Source organism: Lissotriton vulgaris, chromosome 9, assembly GCF_964263255.1.
Source record: "Lissotriton vulgaris chromosome 9, aLisVul1.2, whole genome shotgun sequence".
Taxonomy (NCBI): domain Eukaryota; kingdom Metazoa; phylum Chordata; class Amphibia; order Caudata; family Salamandridae; genus Lissotriton; species Lissotriton vulgaris.
Genome location: NC_141697.1, coordinates 1,038,353,279 through 1,038,376,469, shown reverse-complemented (window position 1 = coordinate 1,038,376,469; position 23,191 = coordinate 1,038,353,279). Strand labels below are relative to the sequence as shown.

At 39.9% G+C, this 23,191-nt stretch overlaps 1 protein-coding gene across 1 annotated transcript in view; it reads left to right on the top strand.

The window, feature by feature from the left end:
* The window catches only part of SLC6A1 (solute carrier family 6 member 1), a 327,835-nt gene that overhangs the window by 232,774 nt on the left and 71,870 nt on the right, over positions 1–23,191 (top strand). The window contains exons 6-8 of the mRNA XM_086938951.1: positions 206–318; positions 10,320–10,451; positions 15,305–15,407. Of these exons, the coding sequence (XP_086795077.1) occupies positions 206–318; positions 10,320–10,451; positions 15,305–15,407 (348 nt within the window). The remainder of the gene's footprint in view (positions 1–205; positions 319–10,319; positions 10,452–15,304; positions 15,408–23,191) is intronic.

Here is a 23,191-nt window from a genome sequence, read left to right as displayed (position 1 = left end):
AGTGGAAGAATTGTCTATAGGTGTTGTTTTTTTGACTTTGGTTCTAATAAACATATTTTATTAACTGAAAAACTAAAACATATTCTTAAATCTTTAAAGCAAGTATCCGGCAACGGAATTCCATTTACTAAATGGCCCCTTGTAATATTCTAGCCTAACCAACTCATAAGTGTGCCTAATGCTTCAAATCCTGTTTTCTATTAAGGCCCTGGACTTGCATTTTTGGCATACCCTGAAGCAGTAACACAGCTGCCGTTTTCACCTCTGTGGGCGATATTATTCTTCTCGATGTTGCTTATGCTTGGAATTGATAGCCAGGTAAGGCAAGAGCCATACTTTCATGTTTTTACCTGTAATCACTTTAGAATATTAAAAGCATTGCATTGATTTAATTTTCCTGTATTGGAAATGTAGGACTTAGCCAATTTGAACTGTACTTGATGTAGCAAATCCAACTTCTAAGTAGGAACCAGACGTTCAAAGAAGAAAAAGGGAAGAAGTCATGGTAGAGAAGAGAAACAGATAGGAGAAGGCAGGATCATTTTCAGGAAATTGTTTTAAAGAACCTATCCAGACATGCTGCCATACATCTTAGGCATACTTCCCCATCATCTTCAATCTCTACATGGAGTCTCTTTGTGCTCCAATCACAGATAACAGCATCAGGATTCACCAGTATGCCTATGACACATCTCTACTTGAAAGTCTCCTATTCTTCTTCTTACATCCAACACCTCAACACTGCCTGCACATAATCCATAACAGTACGCCCAGTGCTTATCAGAAGCTCAACTTAATCAAGACAGAAACTGTACAAACTTGACCCAATGATATAAATCTTGATGTCTTTGATTCCCAACTTTCACTGAATCTGATGGCCAAATCACTTGGATTCAACCTTAAGGAACACATAAAAAAATATGGCCGGGTACCAACTCTGTCGGCGAAAAGAAAGTGAAAATATTTCTTCCAGAAAGCAACTTCAGAACTTCTGTTTAAGCCCCTGTACATCTGGATGTGAATGGGGGCAATACAACTCTGCTTTATGGCCTCCCAGGCTCCACACTTACACCCCCTCAGGGCATTCTACACACAGTATCAAGTCTTTTGCAGTGTCTGAAGGAATATGATCACATCTTCCCCATCATGATGAAACTCCTTTGGACCCCTTTTTGATGCCCTGTGCTGTCTTCAAAACCAGCTACATGATTTACAAAAGTGATCTGGACCAGCAATCCCTCTTATCTTGAGGTAAATGTCACAATCTGTGGTGGTTCTTGGCACATCCATAACAAGGACACCATCAGACTATAGACTAAGAAGTGTAAAACAGACCAAACAAGATAGCAGCCATTTTCCATATATGCTCCCAACATCTGTAACAACATCACTGTATCCATCGGGGTTGGCACAACTCTGCTCCAGTTTAGGAAAGAGATCAAGATGCACCTCTTTGAAGAAAACACATAACACTGCCTTAACGATCCATAATACAGCTACTTCTCCTATCACTCATTGACTTTCGGATTGTCGTTGACCCTGTACATTGCTCCATTGCCTTATAACTAGGTTAACAATAGCATCTACATTCATACACCTTTAATTTCTATAATTCTTTGTTAACTAGGAAGAGCTTTGACTTCTCACTAAGACTGTTCAGCGATGATAGGGATGACACATGCTAATGTGATTTTAGCATGGAAACCTGATGTTACTTTATACACGTTTAAAGATATCTCAGTTTAAAGCATGTGAACAATACAAGGATTTCTTGCCTAGCGCAGAATTGCTGCTTTACAAAAGCTGTCAAAAGTAGTAATTGAACATTGTTAGCCTTGACAGGCCCATAAGGTTTTGATGTGGCTCACTGGACAAATTACTGTTGTTAAAATCCAGCTGTGTTTGCTATTTGAAAGGTTAGGCTTGAATTTGTAGCTGGCTGCAAATGCATTTTTTATTTTCATTCAATCCAACGCCTCATGGTTAAACATGATTCATGTGCATTTAAATGATACAGAGTCTGAGTCAGAAATGTTGCATTGTGGTGTTGCAATACGCTTTGAACGTACCATTTGAATCAAGTGGCACAAAATGGTGATTTTTTAAATTATGCTCTAGAAATGGCAGTGCTTTACAAAAGCTTTTTATTCACCCAAGCAAGTTGACATTATTATAACTTTTCTTTCCTCTTTACTTAGGTTGACTTGTGTGTTTTTACCTTCACTATTGTGTCAGTTTTATGATAAATATATGTTAAGTAACAGATGTGTGACTTTAGTAAGAAATGTTGGTTTTTCGAAGATGGTATCCAATTATGAGCACCATTATGAAGCTACATTAGGCTTACATTTTATTTGAATCTTGGTGATATTTATGGTTGCTCTCCCACATCGCCCAAAAACGAGGCCCTTCTGAGGCAAACAACCTTCATTTAGAATAAGTTCTCTTACTTTGATTGCTTTGACCCGAGCAGCAATGCAGACCTCAATGAAGTACGAAAATATTGTGTTGAACAATCAAACTAGAAACAACAGTTCAATAAGTAACCAGTACCCTATATTGTTCACACCAGGGTTAAAAAGGCTACACATTTGATAGGAAAAATGGTACATATATGAGGGAAAAATATTGTTAGAGCTAGGAAATGAAGGCGGTTGTGGGCTGGGAGGATCGTCAATGGTATTTATTAAATTGAAAAATAAAATACACCGGCCGCACCTCCACTGCAGCCTTTCCAGACCAACTTTTCCTTCCAATGTTTACCTTCCAATCATACTGACATGTCATTACGCACATAAAGGGTTACACATTCACAATTCTCATGCCCCCCCATGAACAGCCAGTACCACACATGTTCTTCCATACAATGAAAGAAAGAAATGATTGATTGCTAATTGAACAGCTGTTGAAGAATGATATATCCATGATTTTTTGAAGACGGCAACTGTAATGATCATAATAAACATAGGTTTGGTGGCATGAGGCTATTATAGTGATGGAAAGGGGATTTTTTTATTTACCTTAATGTTCTGCAGTAATCATTAAACAATCCACGCCACTGGTTGTAAGGGCCTTTGTTTGTCAAAAAGGAGAAGCGTAAATGAGCAATCATCTATATCAATCCAATAACTCATTACATTTTTAGGGACTTTTAGAACAGTCAATAAAGACTTTTTAGTGAGTTAAAGGGTTTTAGTCTAATTTCTTTTAGTATTTCATCATTTATTCAGTAAGAATTAGTCCCTTAAACATCAGTATTAATAACAAACATATTCCAATAATTGATATTGCATCATAAGTTAAAATAGAATATTAGCTAAGATCATAGTACACAGATTGAGAAATTAGGCTGTTGCTTGACTGGGGTGTGAGCGCCGGTCAAGCTACAGCTACAACCTCTTGCAAGGTGAACCACAAGAAGTCACTAAATTAACCTGTGCTCAAAATTGGGTAGCTTGGCACAAAAAGCAGTCAGGCTTAACTGAGAGGCTATGTATACATTATTTATGCAGCACACAAACACTAAGAAAGAGAAAACACAACATAAGAAAAATGCCAAACCATTGTAATAAATTATTTGGCATCAAGATGACAAAAATCCAATCAGCAGAACCAGCGTTTTACATTTTTCAAGCTTTAACTGAAATCTGGTATCTAAAAGAGCAAAGAGCCCACCGTGGACATCTAGTCGCGTGAGACTGGGTCAAAGTTGAGTGTTAAGGGCAACCGCGATGGAGTGCAGATCGGAAAAAAGAAGAGGATTGGACCCGGTCAGCGCTTACCTTTGGAAATATGTCTGAGAAAGTAAAGTTCAGCAGGGCAAGGATGCAGAGGGTGTCCGAGAGCTTTGTCGTCGATTGACATTGGGTCAAATCTGCAGTGAAGATTTCTAAGTTCAGATTTAGTCGCCAAAATGGAAGTTGAAAACCCCAAGCAGGATGAAGTGGAAGGCTGTAGTCGAAGACTGTTCCTCGAGGTTGGCTACCCCTTTTGCGAAAGTCCACTGAAATGAATTTGCTGCTGCGAAGAACATCATAGTGGGAGAAGCTCAGAAGTCATTCCAACACGTGATGCACCTCTAGTAGATTAGCAAGCAGGTTGATCCCAGTCTCCTCCTAGTTCACACAGCATTTTTTGGCCACATTTTGTCCAAGTCATCAGTCATTGGAAATTGATCATCGGCACCTTTAGCTCCACAACGAAGGGTCTAGGACTGGTGGGACACCTCTTGGAGGTGCACAACTCATTCAGGCTGTGATCAGATGTGAGTTCAAGATGGTGGGAGCCTGTTATGTCCCTGTGGCTCTGAACAAGAGGCCAGCAAACTAGCTCTTAGAGACACTTCTGATAGTCCTAGGTGCAGGTGTAGATGCAGGGCTCAACAGGAGGGCTGGACTCTGAGGATTTAAAGCAGGCTTTAGGTAGCCAAACAGTCCTTCAAAATATAGCATCTGTCATGTAGAATATCCAGCAGGTCACAGCAGCAGGCAGTCCTCTGAGGGCCCTTCAGCAGGTCCAGTAGTGAACTGAAGAGTAGGTCTGAAAGCCCCGGTTTTATACTCTGCTGCCCTTCTTCTGGAAGATGGGAGAAGCTTCTGCAAAGGTTCTTCGAAGTGCATGAAATTTCGTGACACCCCTGAACTGGCTCCAATGTGGCTGCAGTGAAAATACACGGTTGTTACACCCTTTGTGTGGAGGCAGAGCACAAGCTATTCAGGTGTAAGTGGGGCTGTGATCAACTCCGCCCCAGTCCTGCCAGCTGATGGCCCATTCAGGCAAACCTAATCCCTCTATCATGTGACTGTCAAGGAGGATTTCGCAAAGTGTAATTGTCTGTTACACCTAGTCATGTGACCCAAGACAGGCTGCAGGCACAAAAGCCTAAGGTCAGAAAAATGCCAACTTTCTAAAAGTACATATATGAGAGTAGAGAATGCACACCTTCCCTTATGTAAACTCATTGATTTATAGAACTCATCTTCCCGTAGTGCGTGCAATCAGATTCTGTGATCCGTCCCAATCACAGTACATACTGCAAGTATTGACAACAAGGCACTCATCTCGCGCCCCTTCTGTCGCACTGCTTCATGAAAAAGTAGCATTTTCAAAATTATGATGAAACATCTGACTTTACGATCAAAGATGGTTTATTATTATAATTGCACAGGTGCCAAATATGACATAACTATCACCTATCAATTAGGAATTACAGCTTATTAAATATAATAAGGAATCTCCATTGTTATCCTATGGGAGGGGTAGGCCTCACAGTAGTGAAAAACACATTTGTTTGCAGGCCTACTTACCAGTAGTTCACAGGCCCAGGGTATATGGTATACCACTCTGCAAGGGACTTACCAGTAAATTGAAAATGTCAATTAGTTTTCTGCCAATCAAAACATGTTTAGGGAAGTGGGCACAAGCTCTTTAGCACTGGTTAGCAGTGGTTAAGTGCACAGTCCTTAGGACAACAAAAGCAAAATTCCAACAAAAATTGGAGGTAGTAGGCAAAAGGTTTAGGGGGAAGACTACCATAAGGCTTACAGGTCTAACAAAATTGCAATAATGGAGCAAGCTTTTTACATAAATGTAGTTCCCTCATTTAAACTAAATGAAATAAGATAGGAGTTTATATGAGAGAATCAATGCATAACCATAAAGCCTTTGCACAATAAGTGCTGGAACATATTCTCAGCTGTAAATCAGCACACCAAAGAAATAGACTAAGCAGCCTCGCGTGAAGAGGGGTCTCTCTCTCTCTCCCCATCTCTATCTCCCTCACTCTAGATTCAGATTCTGATCTCCTGAGCTGATCTTGCGCCCAACTTAAAACATGTTCACTCTGGCTCCTACAGTCCCACTTTCTGGTGAGGGCACAGTGGTTACTGCTGACACTTTTCGTTCCATGACATTGGACAAACACATAGTGTGGTTGGTGAGATGGCCAAATTCCATGTGACTTTACTAGATTTGGAGTGGAGACAAATGATCATGTGGCAGATATCATAGGCTGACATGCTGTGTGTTTTAATTTTACAGTAAGACCCTGCCAATGGTTTGGCTAGCTACCACTTTAAATATCTTGAGATGCGTAGTGCTGCCTTCTTTAGTAAGATCATCACTTCTGACTGAGACACTGGGTTTGCTTCACCTCTATGAGCTACTTCTAGGGAGTTGGTGAGCTACTAGTAGCTTCCAAGCTACTTGATGGGCACATATAATTTATATAAATGTGTCACAATGCATTTGAATTACTACTTTTTGTCATGTTCATTGCTCCTTCAGTTACTTCTGCCCCTCAATTATTTCCTATTTCTGCTGCTTTATCAATTTGGTATAGAAATAGTGGTAACATTTGGATGATTATACCCTAGCACGAATTTCAGTACAACCATACAGTCCTAAAGAATGCTGGGAGAATGATATATCATTAAAAAAATGATCATTTAATCTCTTTCCTATCTGATATTAACCATAAATCTCCACTTGCATTAACAGCATTTCCAAATTTACTATACTTACCTAATGATATAATGAAATGGTCAGGGTGAAACACCGTGAGAATGTCTCTGTGGTCTATAGAAAACAACACAATCAAATATGCTGTCTCTTATAAGTAAATGTAAAAAATTACGCAACTTCTGCTAATTCGTTTTGAAATCTATTATTCAGTGTCTCCTAGTTCTGTTACTTTGTTTGCAATTATTCATCTGTTTTGGTGCCTCTAATTGTAGATAGATTTAAAAAGATCAATTGTGTAGCAAGAATGCTAGAGAAAATAATGAACACAGAAATCAGTTATATTGTTATGTATTGTCTCATGGGCAACATTAAAACCACCCACGGCTACAATTAGTCTGATATGTTAAACCACACTCCATGTTCTATTTTTCAAGCCATGGATTTAAAAATGCCAGATTAGTTACTTAATCTGAATGGATGTATTGGCATGTTTACAATAATCATGGAGAGTTTCTCTCCAGTCAAAGGTATTAAAAAATGATGCCCAAAACTATAATTAAATATGGTGATGTTGCCCATTTGAAATTAGAGGACCACCCGATTACCAGCCCTTTGCTGATTTAACATCTGGCAAGACACAGGTAAGAATTCCTGTTTGTCAAAAGAGTTTTGGAGTGAGGTCTCCAGGAAAAAAAAACATTATTTTGATGTCATCACGTATTTCTGACTATCATGGTAGGGCTAGAATGTGAAATAGTATAGCCCGAGCATAAAAATTTAATTGTCCCCAATCAGCAAATTAGAAAGCTAAAAAAGTTGCTCATGTTTGCAAATTGGGGCAATTTTGGAGTTGTAAGGACAAGCTGGATCAGTGTTTTGCAATGGATTGAAGAATGCATGAATTTGAGCTTGCTGCAGGCAATATTGCTTTTAATATCAGAGAATTTAACCGTAATAACCGGTCCTGTAGATAAAAAAACAGGCCGACAAATAGGCTAAAAATCGCCCCAAAAACTGACATGTAAGGCGACCCCATTGAGCACGGCCAGATTGTCCAACAGCCGGTCCAACCCAGTATCTAAGTCATTACTGTATTACTCCAAAATATTAGGAAGATCCAGAACCAAATGAGTGTAAAATAGAAATATGATGATAAGACGATATGTTGAAAAACGTAGGGGGATATGTACAATGAAGTGGCGGAGAGTGTGTTATAACCTCCTTGGCTTAACAACAAGCTCCGCCACTTCGGAAACGCAAGGCTGCACCATATTTACAAGAATGTGGTGCAGTCTTGCATTTCCCCCTGCGATGGCGCTTAGTTTAACAACTTAGCACCAACGCAGGCACCAGAGTGCAAGGGTGTCTGTGTGCAGGGGAGGATTGGTTATGTGTAGGAAGGTGTCTCTTCCTGCATGCACATAAACAATGCTAAAAGGCCATTTTGTAGCTTTCATGTGTGCTGCTCCATGCGGCACACATGAAAATGGCATTTTTTGTCAAAAGGTTTGTTCATGTACAGGTAGGGACACCTTCCTGTACATAAACAAACCATGGCATTTTGCTTTTTCCATGTGTGCTGCACAGGGCATCACACATGGAAAAAGCAAAAACGTGGAGAAATAATGCTTTTCTCCTCGTTCCACCAACTTCAGACCAGAATTTTCATGGTCTTAATTTTGGCGCTGCCTCCTATGTACGCTACCCTTGTACATAGGGGGCAGCGTCAAATACAATGGGTGTTGCAGTGAAAAAAGGAAAACACAAGAGCAGTGAACCAAGAACACAAAATGTGGAACTACTTCAAAAAAACTGATCAACAAGATCCAGATCATCTCATCATGAATAACCATCAAACAGACCAGGTAATCAGTCATATAATTTGGCCGTCCAACTTGTTAATTGGTGGGTCCTTTGATTATCAAGACCACATGCCACACAGTAAGTTGTTGATACTGGATCTAGTCCACAGTTAACTGTGAACCACCAACTGATAGCCAATTATTGATGGTAGAGAGAAATAGTGAAAACACAGTGAAACTAACCAAAGGTGGTGATGTTAAAATAGGGTGATATGTCTCAAACAAATAATTTTAATAGGAAGGAAACAAGGCACATCCCCTAATTAAAAAACAGGAACAGCGCAAACGACAGTATGAAACAAATATCTGTCGCGATATGGGCCAACATATTTCTGCCTACCGGGCAAAACGTCCCGAGGCTTTCATCAGGGCCACTGTTCTTCTACTTGTTGCTACTGTTAAACTATATGTGTACTAAATAGTGCACCAAATAAAGTTGTGAGAAATTTACAAATAATAAAGGTTGAAAAACAATACAACCTGTACCAACATTTTGTACTAATCCTCCCCCAAGCCTCAGGAGTGTTTGGTGGCACCAACAGAGAGAGCGGGGCCTCGTATACCTGAGCACGGTCCAGGTGAGGTGAGGTCCGGTCCCCTGTTATTCTGGATTGTTATTGACATCCGCTGACATGGAGGATTAGTAGAAAATGATCTGGATCTTGTTGATCAGTTTTTTTGAAGTAGTTCCACAATCTGTGTTCTTGGTTCACAGCTCTTGTGTTTTCCTTTTTTTGCCTCTTGTAATTTGTTAAACGGTGACTGTAGCACCCACTGACATAGTACTATTGATGTCAGTTAGGCCAGAAGCAATTGGCTCATAGACTGATTGGGTTCCTTGTGTTGTTCATATTGTGTAGCTAGGGATATGAACCAGTATCAGGTCTTTAAACTCTGTATCCCTATGAACCTCCTTTCTCGGTTTGTTTTGATATGTTGCAGTGAAAATCCTGCCACAACACCCACTGCACACCCCTTTCACGCTAACCATAGCGTGAAAGGGTGCCTTATGTACAAGGCGAGCGGAACGGAGTATAGTTGCCTGTCCCTGCTGTGAATCCGCCCTTTGGAAATCAGATACTGGTTCTTGTGAAGTTGGACCTATCATCCTTAACTGAAGAGAGGTAGTTCCCAGAATTATTAATTGCTAACAGGAGATTACCAGAAAAGTTTAAAATACCTAATGTTCTTTGAAGGTTTAAACAACACGGAGCAATGTGCCCTCAATCGCGGAATCTGACTGAAGGTGAATTTTTTATGAATATTCTAATACAAGGGTTCTTTGCTTTAACATATTATCTCATTGTCCTGGAGATGGCCTGAAGGATTCATACCAAGAAGACCGAAACGTCGACTCCATTCTCCAAATCCTTGTTCTTAGAGATATTTTAAGTGTATTGTATATTAATTCAGCAATACAGCACTTATTATATACAATTTGAATTGGATGTTTTTTGGAATGTAAAGTATAGGTTTTTATAATTAATTGCCTTGTTCATGTGTCTATTTGAGATTTATTTGCATTATGTTTGTACCCTTTTTACATGATTTATTATAAGGAAATACACTTTCTTAACCATACGATATTCCTGTGTTCTTCTTCTTTTTCCTTGCTTGATTGACTTAATAGTAGCATGATTTTTGAACTGCTGTTAGTACTATAAATAGAGGTTCAGGATTGAATTTATCTGAACTATATGAGTCTGCTAACTATAAGTTAGAGAGAATTTTTGCAGTGAAATCTCTTGTCGGCACACATTACTTGATCATCCTTATGTACAAGGCAGCGTTAAGCCACGTTAACTGGCTTAACGCTGACTTGTACATAAAGTGCAGCCCCTATCACCACCACAACGTCCGTAAAAGGGACGTTGTGGTGGCGATAGGGGCTTGTACATATGCCCCTAAGAGACTTGAGAACTGTTTGCTTTGAAAAAAACATTAATAATCGTATGAATTTTAAGAATGTTTCCTTCTTTTCCATTTTTTTCCAAGTTTTGCACAGTGGAAGGGTTTATCACTGCTCTAATCGATGAATTTCCCAAGCTATTGCGAACCCGACGAGAAATCTTCATTGCTATTGTCTGCGTTATTTCCTACTTGATAGGTCTTTCCAATATCACTCAGGTAAGCCTGCTACTTATTTTTCCTCTAGTTGCAAAATAAGGCTTTTGGGCAATTTTTATTTAAGTAGGCTCTTTGGGTTGAAGGAAAACCGTGCAACTTACACATTTCAAGCTTTTGTAGAACTCAGAGGCATTATTTCAGGACGGTTCATGTCTCAGCGTGATTGTTGGTTGCCATGGTGCCAGGTACTTCCAGATACAGTGCAAAAGAGTGCGAATGAACATCACTTAACCTCTATAAAGACCACAACCATACAGAGTCAAGGTCGATTCTCCCATGGCGCGATTTTTACCTGTTTCTGATTTGTATTTTGGGATCTCTGGCCTGCACAGAGCTCCTCAAGGCTTGTAAATCGAAGAACAATTAAAATGCCTATGGTTTTGGTTGTAATGTATCTAAAGGTGATATATTTCATTTGGGAACGTTTCATAGGAGAAATATTGATATTTAAATGTGAAGGATAGGGAAAGAACTAACAATATTCGAACACAATAACTTTGTTGATTGTGTTATCCTCAAACACAGGAACAGCGCGAGAGATATAAACACAATTATATAATCATATTTCAGAAGTAAATCAGGTTGGATTGGGTTTTCTTCTGGAAGGGATGGCTTCTTGCACAAAAATAATCTTGCAAGGCAATTTTTTCTTTCAATGCATTCTGCATCAAGCATAGAAATAGGAAGTATAAGGAGAGATATCGGTATTTATCCTTGTTACACCTCACTTATGAAGACTTAGCATTTTGATGCTTTCCCAGGTTTACTAGCTGTAGTAAATCTAGAAATACGCAACAATTAATGAGTGGATGCATGGGAACGCCCATATGCAGTGTAACATGTGTTACATTTTGTGTACCGAGCTATGCAAGGTGACACAAGTTGACCATTTCTTGACTTAGTAAACACTACCGAACATTTTGAATTGTGGCTGAGCCAAAAAAAGGTACAGCCATGATACAAAATGTTAGTTAATCGGGCCAAAATCTGCTGACTGACCATCCTCATCAAAGGTATTGTACTGTATCCCCATCAAAACAATGCTTGGTAAAACAGATAAACTACATGTAAATATGATAAAATACAACTCGTGCTGTCACATAGGTCAGGCAACACTAAAAAAGAAATATACTACAATGCTCACAATTTTACTATAGTAATTATTACATACTAAAATTATTTACATTTTCATGGATATGTAGGAGAATATTGTAGACTTTGCCATATGCCAGTTTAAGAAAATTCAACACCAAGGGTGTGATAAACAAAGAAAGTAGTACGTCTCAAATGCAGATTAACTACATTGGAGTCTCGTAAATTTCCCCAGTAATACAACTGGAAAGCTGTGTCAGGTGGTCCACATTTCCAGGTGTATTACAGTGAATGTCCTGTGATAAGTTTCCAGGACTCCTCTAACCCCCAATGCATAACTGTATACAGTTTACAATTATGCACATTTAACCCTTAGTACACATACTATTTTTTTTCTATCTAGAAACTAACTTCTTTGTGGAGAAACTCCTTCCAGTACACCCTATTCACGTTTAAAGGTGATCCATTCCCTTACCCTCTTTGGTATGAGAGTTACTGAAGCCTTTTGCAGGAGAAAAAACTCAGATCATTTCCAGGGGACAAGAGCTGATCAGAGTTTATGAAAAGCAACACAACTCATAAGATTATGGACATTCACAATCTTTTAAGGCAGCACAGGCCTTGTTATGCGCACTTCCTATCCCCTACATGGCGTTGACTACTTTGTAATCCTCCCCAGTCCTGGTGGTGAGTTATGCAATAATGAAACCCGGTACCATGTCTGGAATCCTCCTGTGTATTCCACACATGATTAAATGAACCTATATTTGTATGTAACCATAGGGTTACTCTTAACAATGCCTCTGTGAGTCGGGTCGAAATTGTTTACAATGGAAGTGTCACCACCAGTAGATGTATAGCACATTTGCTGTCCCTGTGCGCTGCTAAGTTTCAAAGCAACATCGTGTATGCTGCCACAATACGCAACAGTGGCAGAACACAACACATAATCAAACAATCTGTGATCCTTTGGTTGGTGATGTTAGATAGCTCAAGCAATTGCTAAAGGAAAGTGGAAGAACTAAAAACTGCACTGAATCCATTTTGAAAGGCTGTCAATGTGACAGGAGTCATGTGCAGAGAGATCTGCAGATTGCACAGCAACAACATTTAAAATAATCTTTTAATGAATCGCAGGAGATTATATTTTCAAGCTTTGCTTTTATCCAGGGTTGTGTATTAAACTGGAAATACCAGAGATCAAGTATAGCAGAGCTACTAACATTTGGAGTAAAGGGCTCCCAGAGGGGCCTGACTGTTCTCTGTCTCTCATTAAACGTTTCAGTTTTTATGATAGTGTGAATTTGCATGATTACAAAAGGTGAGAAATTAAACCTATAGACTTTGCGTAAAACCACCGTTCGTTTATTGACGCGGAAGAGGATCAATTAAATCCCTTATTCATGTGTGGGTCATCAGAGGCTGCTGATTCACTGCAGTCTGGGAAATGCGATTAGCATATCATGTTGAAATATAGCCTCAAAAGTAATAGTTTACCAAATTATCAATTAGAGATGAACCGTAGAAGTTGATAAACAGAAACAACATTTTAAGGTGAATTTCTGTTACTAGTGTAGGGATGATTTTTTTAATGAGTATATCTATGAATGTCTTCTGACAGGATAATATTCTTACCTTTTTGTATGTACTGTTTTTATTGAGGTTATAGTAATACAATGGCCACATTTAAACTAGGCCCAGGAAAATATAAACTACACTGTCATATTTTGCATAAATTCACAGTAAAATTACAGCACGGATCACAGGAACAACATGAAAAAGCAGAAAGTGAGTGGCCTTTTTTGGAGCACTAGTTTTTTACATGCTAAATTATAGAGCTAAATTATGGATTTGCACTTTGAATTGTTACACACAATTTCGTATAATTTTACAGAAGTTTTGTGTAAGTGAAAACAAATTATGCAAATTTTACATAGTCCTAATCTAGACTTTAGCGGTAATGGGAGCACAGTCAAGAAAAAACATCTTCCTTCAGCAGAAAATCACAAATTTTGCTCTCAGAAACAAATCGAGAGATAAACAGATGTTGGGCCTATATTTCAATCTGCAATCAAAACAGCGTTATTCCTCAGGCACATATTGAACGTGGAGTACAGGACCCCTCAGTTTTGGTTTGCGCAGCTTGCCTGTGTAAACTGTTGCTTAATTTGCATGCTATTCTCTGATGGGATGTGTGAAACTTAAAAATTCTGCCAGATTCATTACTGTTTTTTTTAACAATAAGCGCTGCAAAACTGTAGTGGTAAAATTAATGTACAAAGTATAAAGTCCAAAAATGTATCGATGGCCTTTTTCTCTGACATTTTAATCCAACAAAATATGCCTAAAATACATAGCAATGCCAGAAAACTATGAATAATTTTTTACGATGTCATCATATGTGTAAGTCGACACAAATTCAACATTTAAGAGAAGGTAGCGTGTTTCTCGAGTGGTGCCCATTTGGTGAATTATTTATAATACCATGAAGTACATGCAGGCCTTTCTATCCTGGTAGCAGGATAAAGAAACCATTGCTTTCTGCCTCCGCCAACGCTGGGGCAATTGCTCATTTTACTGTTGGGATGAGTGGAGGAGTGACTATAGTTTGTATGTGACTTTGGAAAAAATATGCTTAAGGCAGTCCTTTATGACAGAAAATTTACTTCTAAACTACCCACTCGAGCTTTTTTAAATGAACACCATTCTCATTATGTCTAACATTTTCCTGCTGTATCTGCTCTTCATGTAAAAAAAAATAATAATCATTAATGTAATGCTTTTTTACCACGATCACACAAATCGTGGAAATCCTTATTTCTTGTTTTGTTTGTGAGTGTGCAGAGATCTTGACTATACATCATCTTTGTCTCTTCAAGTGCTCATACATCTTCATATTTCCATGACAGTTTCTCTCTCCTTAGTATCTGTGCCCCTACTCAATCCATAATACATTTACCTTGACTATACCTTATAACCTCCAACCTTACCTAAACCTTATTACCTCTATACCTACCTCTGCCCTGTCACCTTGACCTATATCTATAGCTATATGCCCTACTACCTCTGCGCCTACCCAAGCCTTAGTGCCTCTCACCCTGGCTATATCCTAGTATGCCTAAACCTGCATCCATCCCATCACATCCACCATGCCCCTACCCCCAAAACTATAAACCTTTGTTCTCCCCAACACCTCAAACTCCTCCCTTTCCACCATACCTGCCATTTGTTCACCGTATTTTTGCTTGTTTTATTTCCTTGTATCCTTTATGAAGTGTATTTTTATTTACGATCCAATTATTATAGTGATAAGTGCTGCACTCATTTTGAAAAATCACTAACATGGAGTTTCACCAGCATGGGGGTATCATTTTGTGCATGTTTCTGAATTGTATTAGAGGTAACAACAAACGTATTCATTTCAGACATATTTACAGTCCGGCATGTAACATTCTGCATGCAGATTTAGCTATTTGAAGGGAAATACTCCTTTCTACCTACCACTATCTCCCGCATTTTGACGGACATGTGTACATGAGGCAGATTTCGTTTTTATTGTTTGGTGTAGGTGAAATACCTGCTGCTTGAGGAAGTTTACCTCCATACACTACCCGGACCACCATGCTTTTAAATCTGTTTCCACCTCTTCTAGAAAATATCTGGTCAATGGTACATACGCTGTATACAAATGTGATATATTCGAATTGATGGACTTATATTTGTACTATTTAAATACCATTTATTTTCTTTGTGTTCTCTAGGGTGGAATTTATGTTTTTAAGCTGTTTGATTACTATTCTGCGAGTGGAATGAGTCTTTTGTTTCTTGTGTTCTTTGAATGCATCTCCATATCTTGGTGCTATGGTAAGTATAGTGTCTATAACTACAACACACTTCTTTGTGTGAGAAATCTTTATGAACTCAGCTCAAGTTTTTTTTTATTTGTCGACTTGCTACATCTTGCCAATGTCTTCTGAATTTTGACACTTAAAATAACTTCATTTTATACTTTCTTTTGCATTTATTTCTAAGCGGGTACAGTTCATTTTTTTTTTTTTTACTGAAACAAATCGATTTATTACTCTCTTCCATCACCAGTTTTTTAAAGATAAAAATCATAAAATGTATTTTACGGGATGACTGTGATTCATAATAATCTCAATAACATTCCGTAGCATATCAGGCAGACAAACTTGCAAAGCAGTAAAACTCAAAGACTCTGATTATATGGTATGCATAACGTATGCTTTTATGTGTGAATTTTGTTCTGCATAATTATGAGATGATTGGTCTTTTGTCACATGGTTTTACCATGTGTGGTAGAACAAAACAGCATTTTTCCAGCCAGCACAATGCATTAGATTTGACTGCAGCACCAGCCATACCTTATTCCACATTTTTTGTCAAATGGGTTGACCACTCAACTCTACCCAGGCTAGAAAAATGCTTCTCCTTCCCTCCCCTATGCCCCAATTGCGTTCCCTGATTCCCCGCCCCACCCAAAGGCCTGCACATGCATGTATGTTCTGCTGAAAGCAGGTGGTAAATGCATGTGGCAAAACCACATGGAATAGGGGATTCCTTGTGCTTACAATCAGAACAAGCATTAGCAAATACAATAGGTCTCAGCAATCTGAGATCTAGTGTCTTTGTCAATGTTAATGTTGTGGAGACAGTGCAGGTCATTAATGCAATGGTGTACATTCCAACGGGGAGAACACACATTCAGCAGAATAAATAAGAAGAGGGAAATAATGAATGAGCGGCTTCAGAGAAGCAGCGGAACACAGCTGCTCCTGAAGATCTGCAATAAACAAGAGCACATGGTCTTTTACTCGGCATGGAGAGACGTTTAATGCATGCTTCTCCAGGTAAACAATGGTCTACAGTATGAATATAATATTATTCGATCATATCCGCACTCTTTCATGCACTTACATTTTTTAATTCATCTCTGAATCAGGCCATAATAAGGTTTGGACTTTGGACTATTCATCTTGACCAAGGTATATGCTCTGCTGGCTAGCAAGTAGAACAAAGTTTTCCCGGTTCACCAAATATTCTGCCAGTCTGCGAACAGAGAGAGGCTGGCTGCGGTTAGTCCTTCCTAAAAGCTACCTTCCTGAGGTACATTCTTCCGGGTCCGAGAAATTGCTGTCTTGGCCTCTTGGGTAGTGCCTGAGATGCTCCGGGCCGGTCAAATACTGGAATTGTGTTAAAAAGGACAGAATAGTACAATACATTGTGGAGAAACATATGTGTTTAAATTGCCATGGGGTATTTATAATGTGTGAAAATCCATCCCTGAAGACCTTTCAGAAGTTTTGGGAAATATTATTTCCTACCTTCTAAACTAATCTGGTAGAACTTCTTGTTGAGAAAATCCTGTTTCCTGTTTCAGCTCTATATAACGAGCTTGAGAACTGCTTCTCATTGCATTGGAGTACAGTTGGAGGCTCATGCTCATAAGTTCCTCTGCCTAGTTCCAAACTTTCAGTGCTATACTGGAAATGGTGTTTTCCACTTTACTATTTTATGCAGTTCATTCTGAATTATCTTTCTGCCATCGAGCAGTAATGATTGCCTTCTTCTGTCCAAGATTCCCCAGGCTTAGTACAGAGCTTTTTTGCCCTGTGAATTTCCCCCCCCACTTTTGGGATTCCTTCTTGCAGGCTCTGTGTTCCTGCATGCTCCACATTTTGTGGAGCACAGGTCGCTACAGGAAGACATCACCCATGCCTCAGAAAAGCCGAGACTATTTTGAAGAAGACTCCACAGCATTCAGCCAATCATAGGCTGCGACAAGAAAACAAACTCTGAGTGAAGTAGCTATGATCCTGTCTGTGATATGGCTTCAGGCCTTGGCAAATAGAGAACATTTTATTCCTTATGTTGTTTTAAATTCTCTTCACTTTTCTGGGAATATATGGAAGACCCAACCGTTTATTTTGTTTTCCAGCCATGCCAGTTTTCTTCCGAAAGAACCAAGATCGGATAATTGAAAAACTTCTTAAGTGGGTACACCTTGTCATGGGTTACCCATTTAGTGCTTGCTAATGATTCCAGCCTAAATAATTATTTAGCTTTCCTGAATCTGTTTGAGATATTTGAGGGGTTTGGTAGAGAGTTTCCAGCTGAAAAAACCTTTGTAATATTTCAGATGACTATGAATTTTCTATCTTATGTCACCAAATTTCATCAACTTGCTGCTGAAATGACCTGAGTTGAGAGTACATCCTTTGCCCTGTTTTGTTGGCATATTAGAATCATTTAAAAGGACTTTAAAGGATACTAATTTGCCAATGGTATAGAATACATAGCCCTGCCCTGACCCTAACCCAGTACACTAGTTGCTGCTGCCCCTTTGAATTCAGGTGAGAGAGCAAAATAGTCAGCATAAAGACTTTAAACTTAAATGTTTGTACTAAACCAATAGCATGCAAGCATACAGTTATATATTTCCTCTAAAGTGCATGAATGCCTAGATTACAATATGAACAACTGAATACAAACCTTCTTAGTCAGAACATCCATGCAACTGCTCATTGCACACAATGCTGTTTCACTGCAAATGTCAAGAGAAAAGTTAAAGATGGATATGATGGATTATGAGGAGCTCTTACCTTACGTAGTCCCTGATCAGTGTTTATGGAACCATTGTGACTCTCTGAAGAGACATTACTTAATAAAAGATATCATAGCTTCAAAACGTTTGTGACTAAACAAAAGGCTAAAGAAATCTCCCTATATTTAGAAGGGTCAGACACATAGAACATATTTTTCAAACATATTGTATTAGTAAGAGGATCATGGATCGTTATAAACCATGTTCTAAAATACATTAATCGTATGTATGATACCTGTTTGATTTTTCACTCCTATATTCATATAGTAACTTTAAGGATACTGGAGTATTATTGATTCGAGAATAGTAACACACAGGTCCCGATAGATATATGACCAGGGCCCCAAATTTAAGTTCTGTAAATGATTAGGGGGAGCTTCACATAACATACTTACTTTTATAGAATCCATAGCCAGACCATGGACCAATAGAATGTAGCCCAGATATGCAAAGTTAGCTGTTTCAAACTCACATTTTTCAGATTTACAATGCAGATGGTGTAAGATGTAGATATTTTATGATAGAGATGGCATGTTCTCTATGGGATTTTAAATAATCAGTATAAATCAAAATAAAATCTAAATTCACCACTACAAAAAGGTTCATACTATCTGAGAAAATATGATCCATGAGATGCTGGAAAACTGCTCGGGTATTACAAATTCCTAATTGCATTCCCTAATATTTATAATGGGCATATAGATATTGAAATGACACTTTCCAATCATATCCGTCCTATATCCTTAAGAAATGGTTCGCTGTACGAAGATCTAAATTCATAAAGATTGTTTCTCATCATACTGACACTAAAATATCTTTAATAACAGGGAAAGGCTTTTCGTCCATTGCAGTGATCTTAGTTACACCTCCTATAGTTAATACAAAGACGGAGATCTTTCAATTTCTTAGTAGCAAAGGAAAAGGGAGCTCCAGATGGAGATGAGGAGACCATTTTGAATCAATTAGACAATTTTGAAGATTCTCTTCCAGGTATTGTTTGAGCGCTTCTTTCTCTGACTATGACACAAAGTAGATTCTTCAAAAAAGGTACTGACTCGTCAGGACTAGTTGTATGGCAGAGTCAAACTCCAGATGGAGAGGAAGAGTAAATTGTGTGGTTTTCTGACAAACATCTTAAAAGCAACACTACTGTTCTGGAACTCGGTCCTCAGTTTTGGTGTTTGATAGCCAACTATATTGTTCTTGGGTTTCCTCTAGAGGGCACCAGTAACCTTCCATAGAATAGCAGTTTTAATGCCAGAACTGAAATGATAGTGTAAATGTCCTTTACCTTTAATTGATATGTGAGCGGTAGAAGCATTTGCATCAAAAGACGCTGCTTCTGAATGATTCCCGAGAAACACCTTCATAAGTATGGATATCTCATTGTCTGTGCTTGAAGAAAGGGGAGAACCAAAAAGAATGCACATTCAATTGGAGGATCTAGAGAAGCTGTTACTTCAAGACAGATAATCCTATGTTAAGGACCCCAGAACCCTCACCTACCGACGTGGCATGCTTTATCCTTGGGGTCTACTCCTGGTTAGGTAGACCAAAGAGTCCATTCTTCACAGCAGGCTCCACATATGGAAGATGTTGAAGAAGATCTTTTCAACTTCCCAGAGGTGTGGAGATTTCACCATAGTTCATCCCTTTCTGGAAGAGTTGATTGTGAAGCACCTTACAGACAACCTGCCTGCTGAGTGAAAGAAGTTGCCTGCCAACCCTGCAGGAGGAGTTACTATCCAGGAGGAATGAGGTGCAGTAAGCCTGAAGAAGTGGAGGAGTGTGGAGAGCAATTTGTGTTCCCAGGTGTTGGCTTGCCCAAGACGCTCCAGGGCAATTCCTGAAGGGAATCATGTAACTGTGTTATATACTGAGCTTGATCTGTTAAGCTGAAGAGTGATGTGAGCCGCTGAACCTAATCAGTAAAGTTACAGCGAGGCCTCATGGTCTCACCCAAATTGCGATCAGAAGTATAGCCAGAAGGCACTGCACCTGCACCCAGTTGCACCATAACCCAGAGCTACTGTGTGACATGAGACCTCAGCATGCTTGAAGCCAACATCCACCATCCAACCTGCAAGGCATGTGCAAGACATCACCGCATGTAAGATCCCAGTTGTGTGTGATTGCACTGATCATGACCTGAGCAATTCAAGTGTTGCAGCATTGAGCACCCGCAAGATTAGCCATGAGAAGATTCAGCATCCCCCTGAGCAGCCATTACTGACTGCAGCCACATCCAAAGACATATCTGCTGAAGAAGCCTAATAAACTGCAGGCTCACTTTCAACCTGGCAGAGGTAAGTGAAAGAGCATCACAGGAGCCAGACGGTATTTTGAGAATTGCCCTCTCATTCAAAGACTGGGAGAACCAGTGAACTGAGTTTGAAAGGATTAAAAAAGACTGTACACTTACACATGAGAATGGGGGTAATCTGCATATGTGCCTAATCATGCAAGATTCAGACGGGAATAACCTTGACCATAAGGAGGGACAAGGTTGTTTCTGGAGATCTGACCTCCATCACCTCCACACCACCTCGCTGAGAAGCCTGCATGTTGCTTACCATCAGAACCAATGAGAGTTAAGTGCTGAAAGAGCTGTACTTGACCAAGTTTGCACTGGACTGAAGAACCTCAACTGGAGCAAAACTGATTTTGGGTTGCTTGTGTTCCTCTTCAGAGAATAGTTTACTTGACAGTTCTATTGGACAGGACCAATGCTGATTTGTATATAGCTATCTGAGTTGGCATAGTGGGTAAGAAATAGGCAGCCTGAAATGTGGCCAGGACATTTGTCAATGGCTGAGATTAGTTCAGGCATTCCATTCATCACCTAGATGTTGTTGTTGTTGCTATTGCATTTGATGCGCCGAAACATGGGCCTTATGCTCACTGTGCCAAAGGACTACACCCTACTGACGAGCCTCAAAAAGGTGGAAACCCATATGGGATTGCTTATGGTCCTTCTGGAGGGGACCTTGACAGGCAGTTCTAAACAGGCTGTTGAGCAGAGTTGGTGCTGATTTGCATAAGGTGGGTCTTTTTCAAGAGTGGAATTATGGGCAACAAATGGTGGACTGGCATACAGCCCAAACAGTCACCAATTATATAAGTTCATGGATTCAGTTCATCACCTTATTGCTGATTAAGCACTGACTGGACAGCAATTTATTAAGTGTTATTTGTTGCATTGCTTAGTGCCGAGTTTCCAACTCACAGCACTTTCCCTGAGTAAGCTTTCCACTGTTCTGTGGAGGGGTAGTTGGTTCCTAGTTAAGGTATTTGCAGTATGGGAGTGGTGAATGACCCCATTTGTTACAGTATGGGCTCAGAAAAACCTGGCTACCCTGGGACCCTCCAACATAGATTTGTGACAATGTGCAATTATAAGGAGAATTCCACAGAATGGGAATATCTGGGACATGATTTACTAACTAAAACTCCTCTTCCATGGTCTTTAACACAGAAATGTATCACCTGCTCTGATCAGGTGGTAGAATCATCTGCAGGAGTAATGTGTGCTGTGGCAAGATTTAGGGGAGGAGAGGAGAAGAGGTTTCATTGAATGCAAACTTGCCTCCTTTCCGGCACACGCTTAGGCAGAGATGGGAGACTGGGACTGGGCTGCATTATAGACAGTGCCCTAAAGTGATTTTACTAGCTGCATTCTCCTGCTAGTATAATTGAGTTATGTGCTCCTAATCCCAGTAAATCCAGGTGCAAGAAAATGGAACATCTTATTGTGCTAAGCAGAATTCTTTCCACATTGGAAGTGTCTTGTGCACAACTCATAGTCAGAGCCTTAAAGTTTAAATTAGTGAGCTGACTTGTTCTAGGCCTTGACTAGATAATGCCATATGTATGGGCTTTCTGTCAGAAGCAGTACCTGAAATATCCGGATCTCCGTGGGGGCGAGCAGCAATCTTCTACGATGATAATTTCCAAATTCCCAAACACCCCTGCACCCGGATTACTCCAAGCCCAGGAATGGGAGGGAAAGGGGAAGTGGATAACAAACAACAAAGAGAGTCTTCCACACTGGTGTCTTCGCAACTACCTCTGGAAGGAGCGGCTGGGGAACACCTGCAACAGGGAGCAGAACATTACTAACGTCCTAATATGACAGGGGAGGCAACAACACTCTCTCACACCCTCAACTCTCTTCACTCATACCTGGTTCACATGTGGAGTTAGCTTCTCTCTTACTGAGTCCCAAATAGTTCATGTGAGGGTTGGAAACTCTTGCTGCTTGTGTTGAGTTGTAATAATAGTGATGCGAAGAATAAAGGTGGTAGACAACAGTATTACCATATGCATATAATATACTCTCGTTTACTTGATGAACCACAGAAGTCTTTTTCACAATACTCGGAATGAGTAACAGGTCGAGATAGTTCAGCACTGGAGAATTGGAATTCAACTGACTGGAAAGCACCAATGCAGACGAATGAAATGTTCTTACCGCGATTCTGAGGATTTGCGGGAAGGTACTTGCCCAGAGGGACAAAACTCTGACGAGGAGCGCTGACTGAACTGAGTCCGCACAGCCGAGCACTGGCCGCGGCAAGAAGGCTCACAAACCGGAATGCAGGAATCCGGCGGGAACGGAACGTAAAACGCTCCGAGGGGCTCTGGAACAAAGTCTCTGAGAATGCTGACTGAAGTTGGGGAAAACTAGGAAAGAACGCGGTGAATTGACAGGAGCCGAACTCAGGGCGTCTAACTGCTGGAAAGGGACAGTTGAAGTGCGCCACATAGAACGCGCGGAATTAGGAAATGGCGGACTGCTGAAAAAGGCTAGAACGCTAACCTCATCGAAATGGTGGCACAACACGGAGGCGAGCTATGCCTCCGTCTGCCAGTGGTCATGGGCTAATTTCTGCAGGGAATCCCAAAGTGGAAACAGCCGCCAACCAGGAATTCTTCCCCTAGCTGCAGGGACTGCCAGAGGTCTCCTTATGGGGGTCGGCATGGTCCTGACAGTACCCCCCACCAAAGCCCCCTCCCTGGGTTT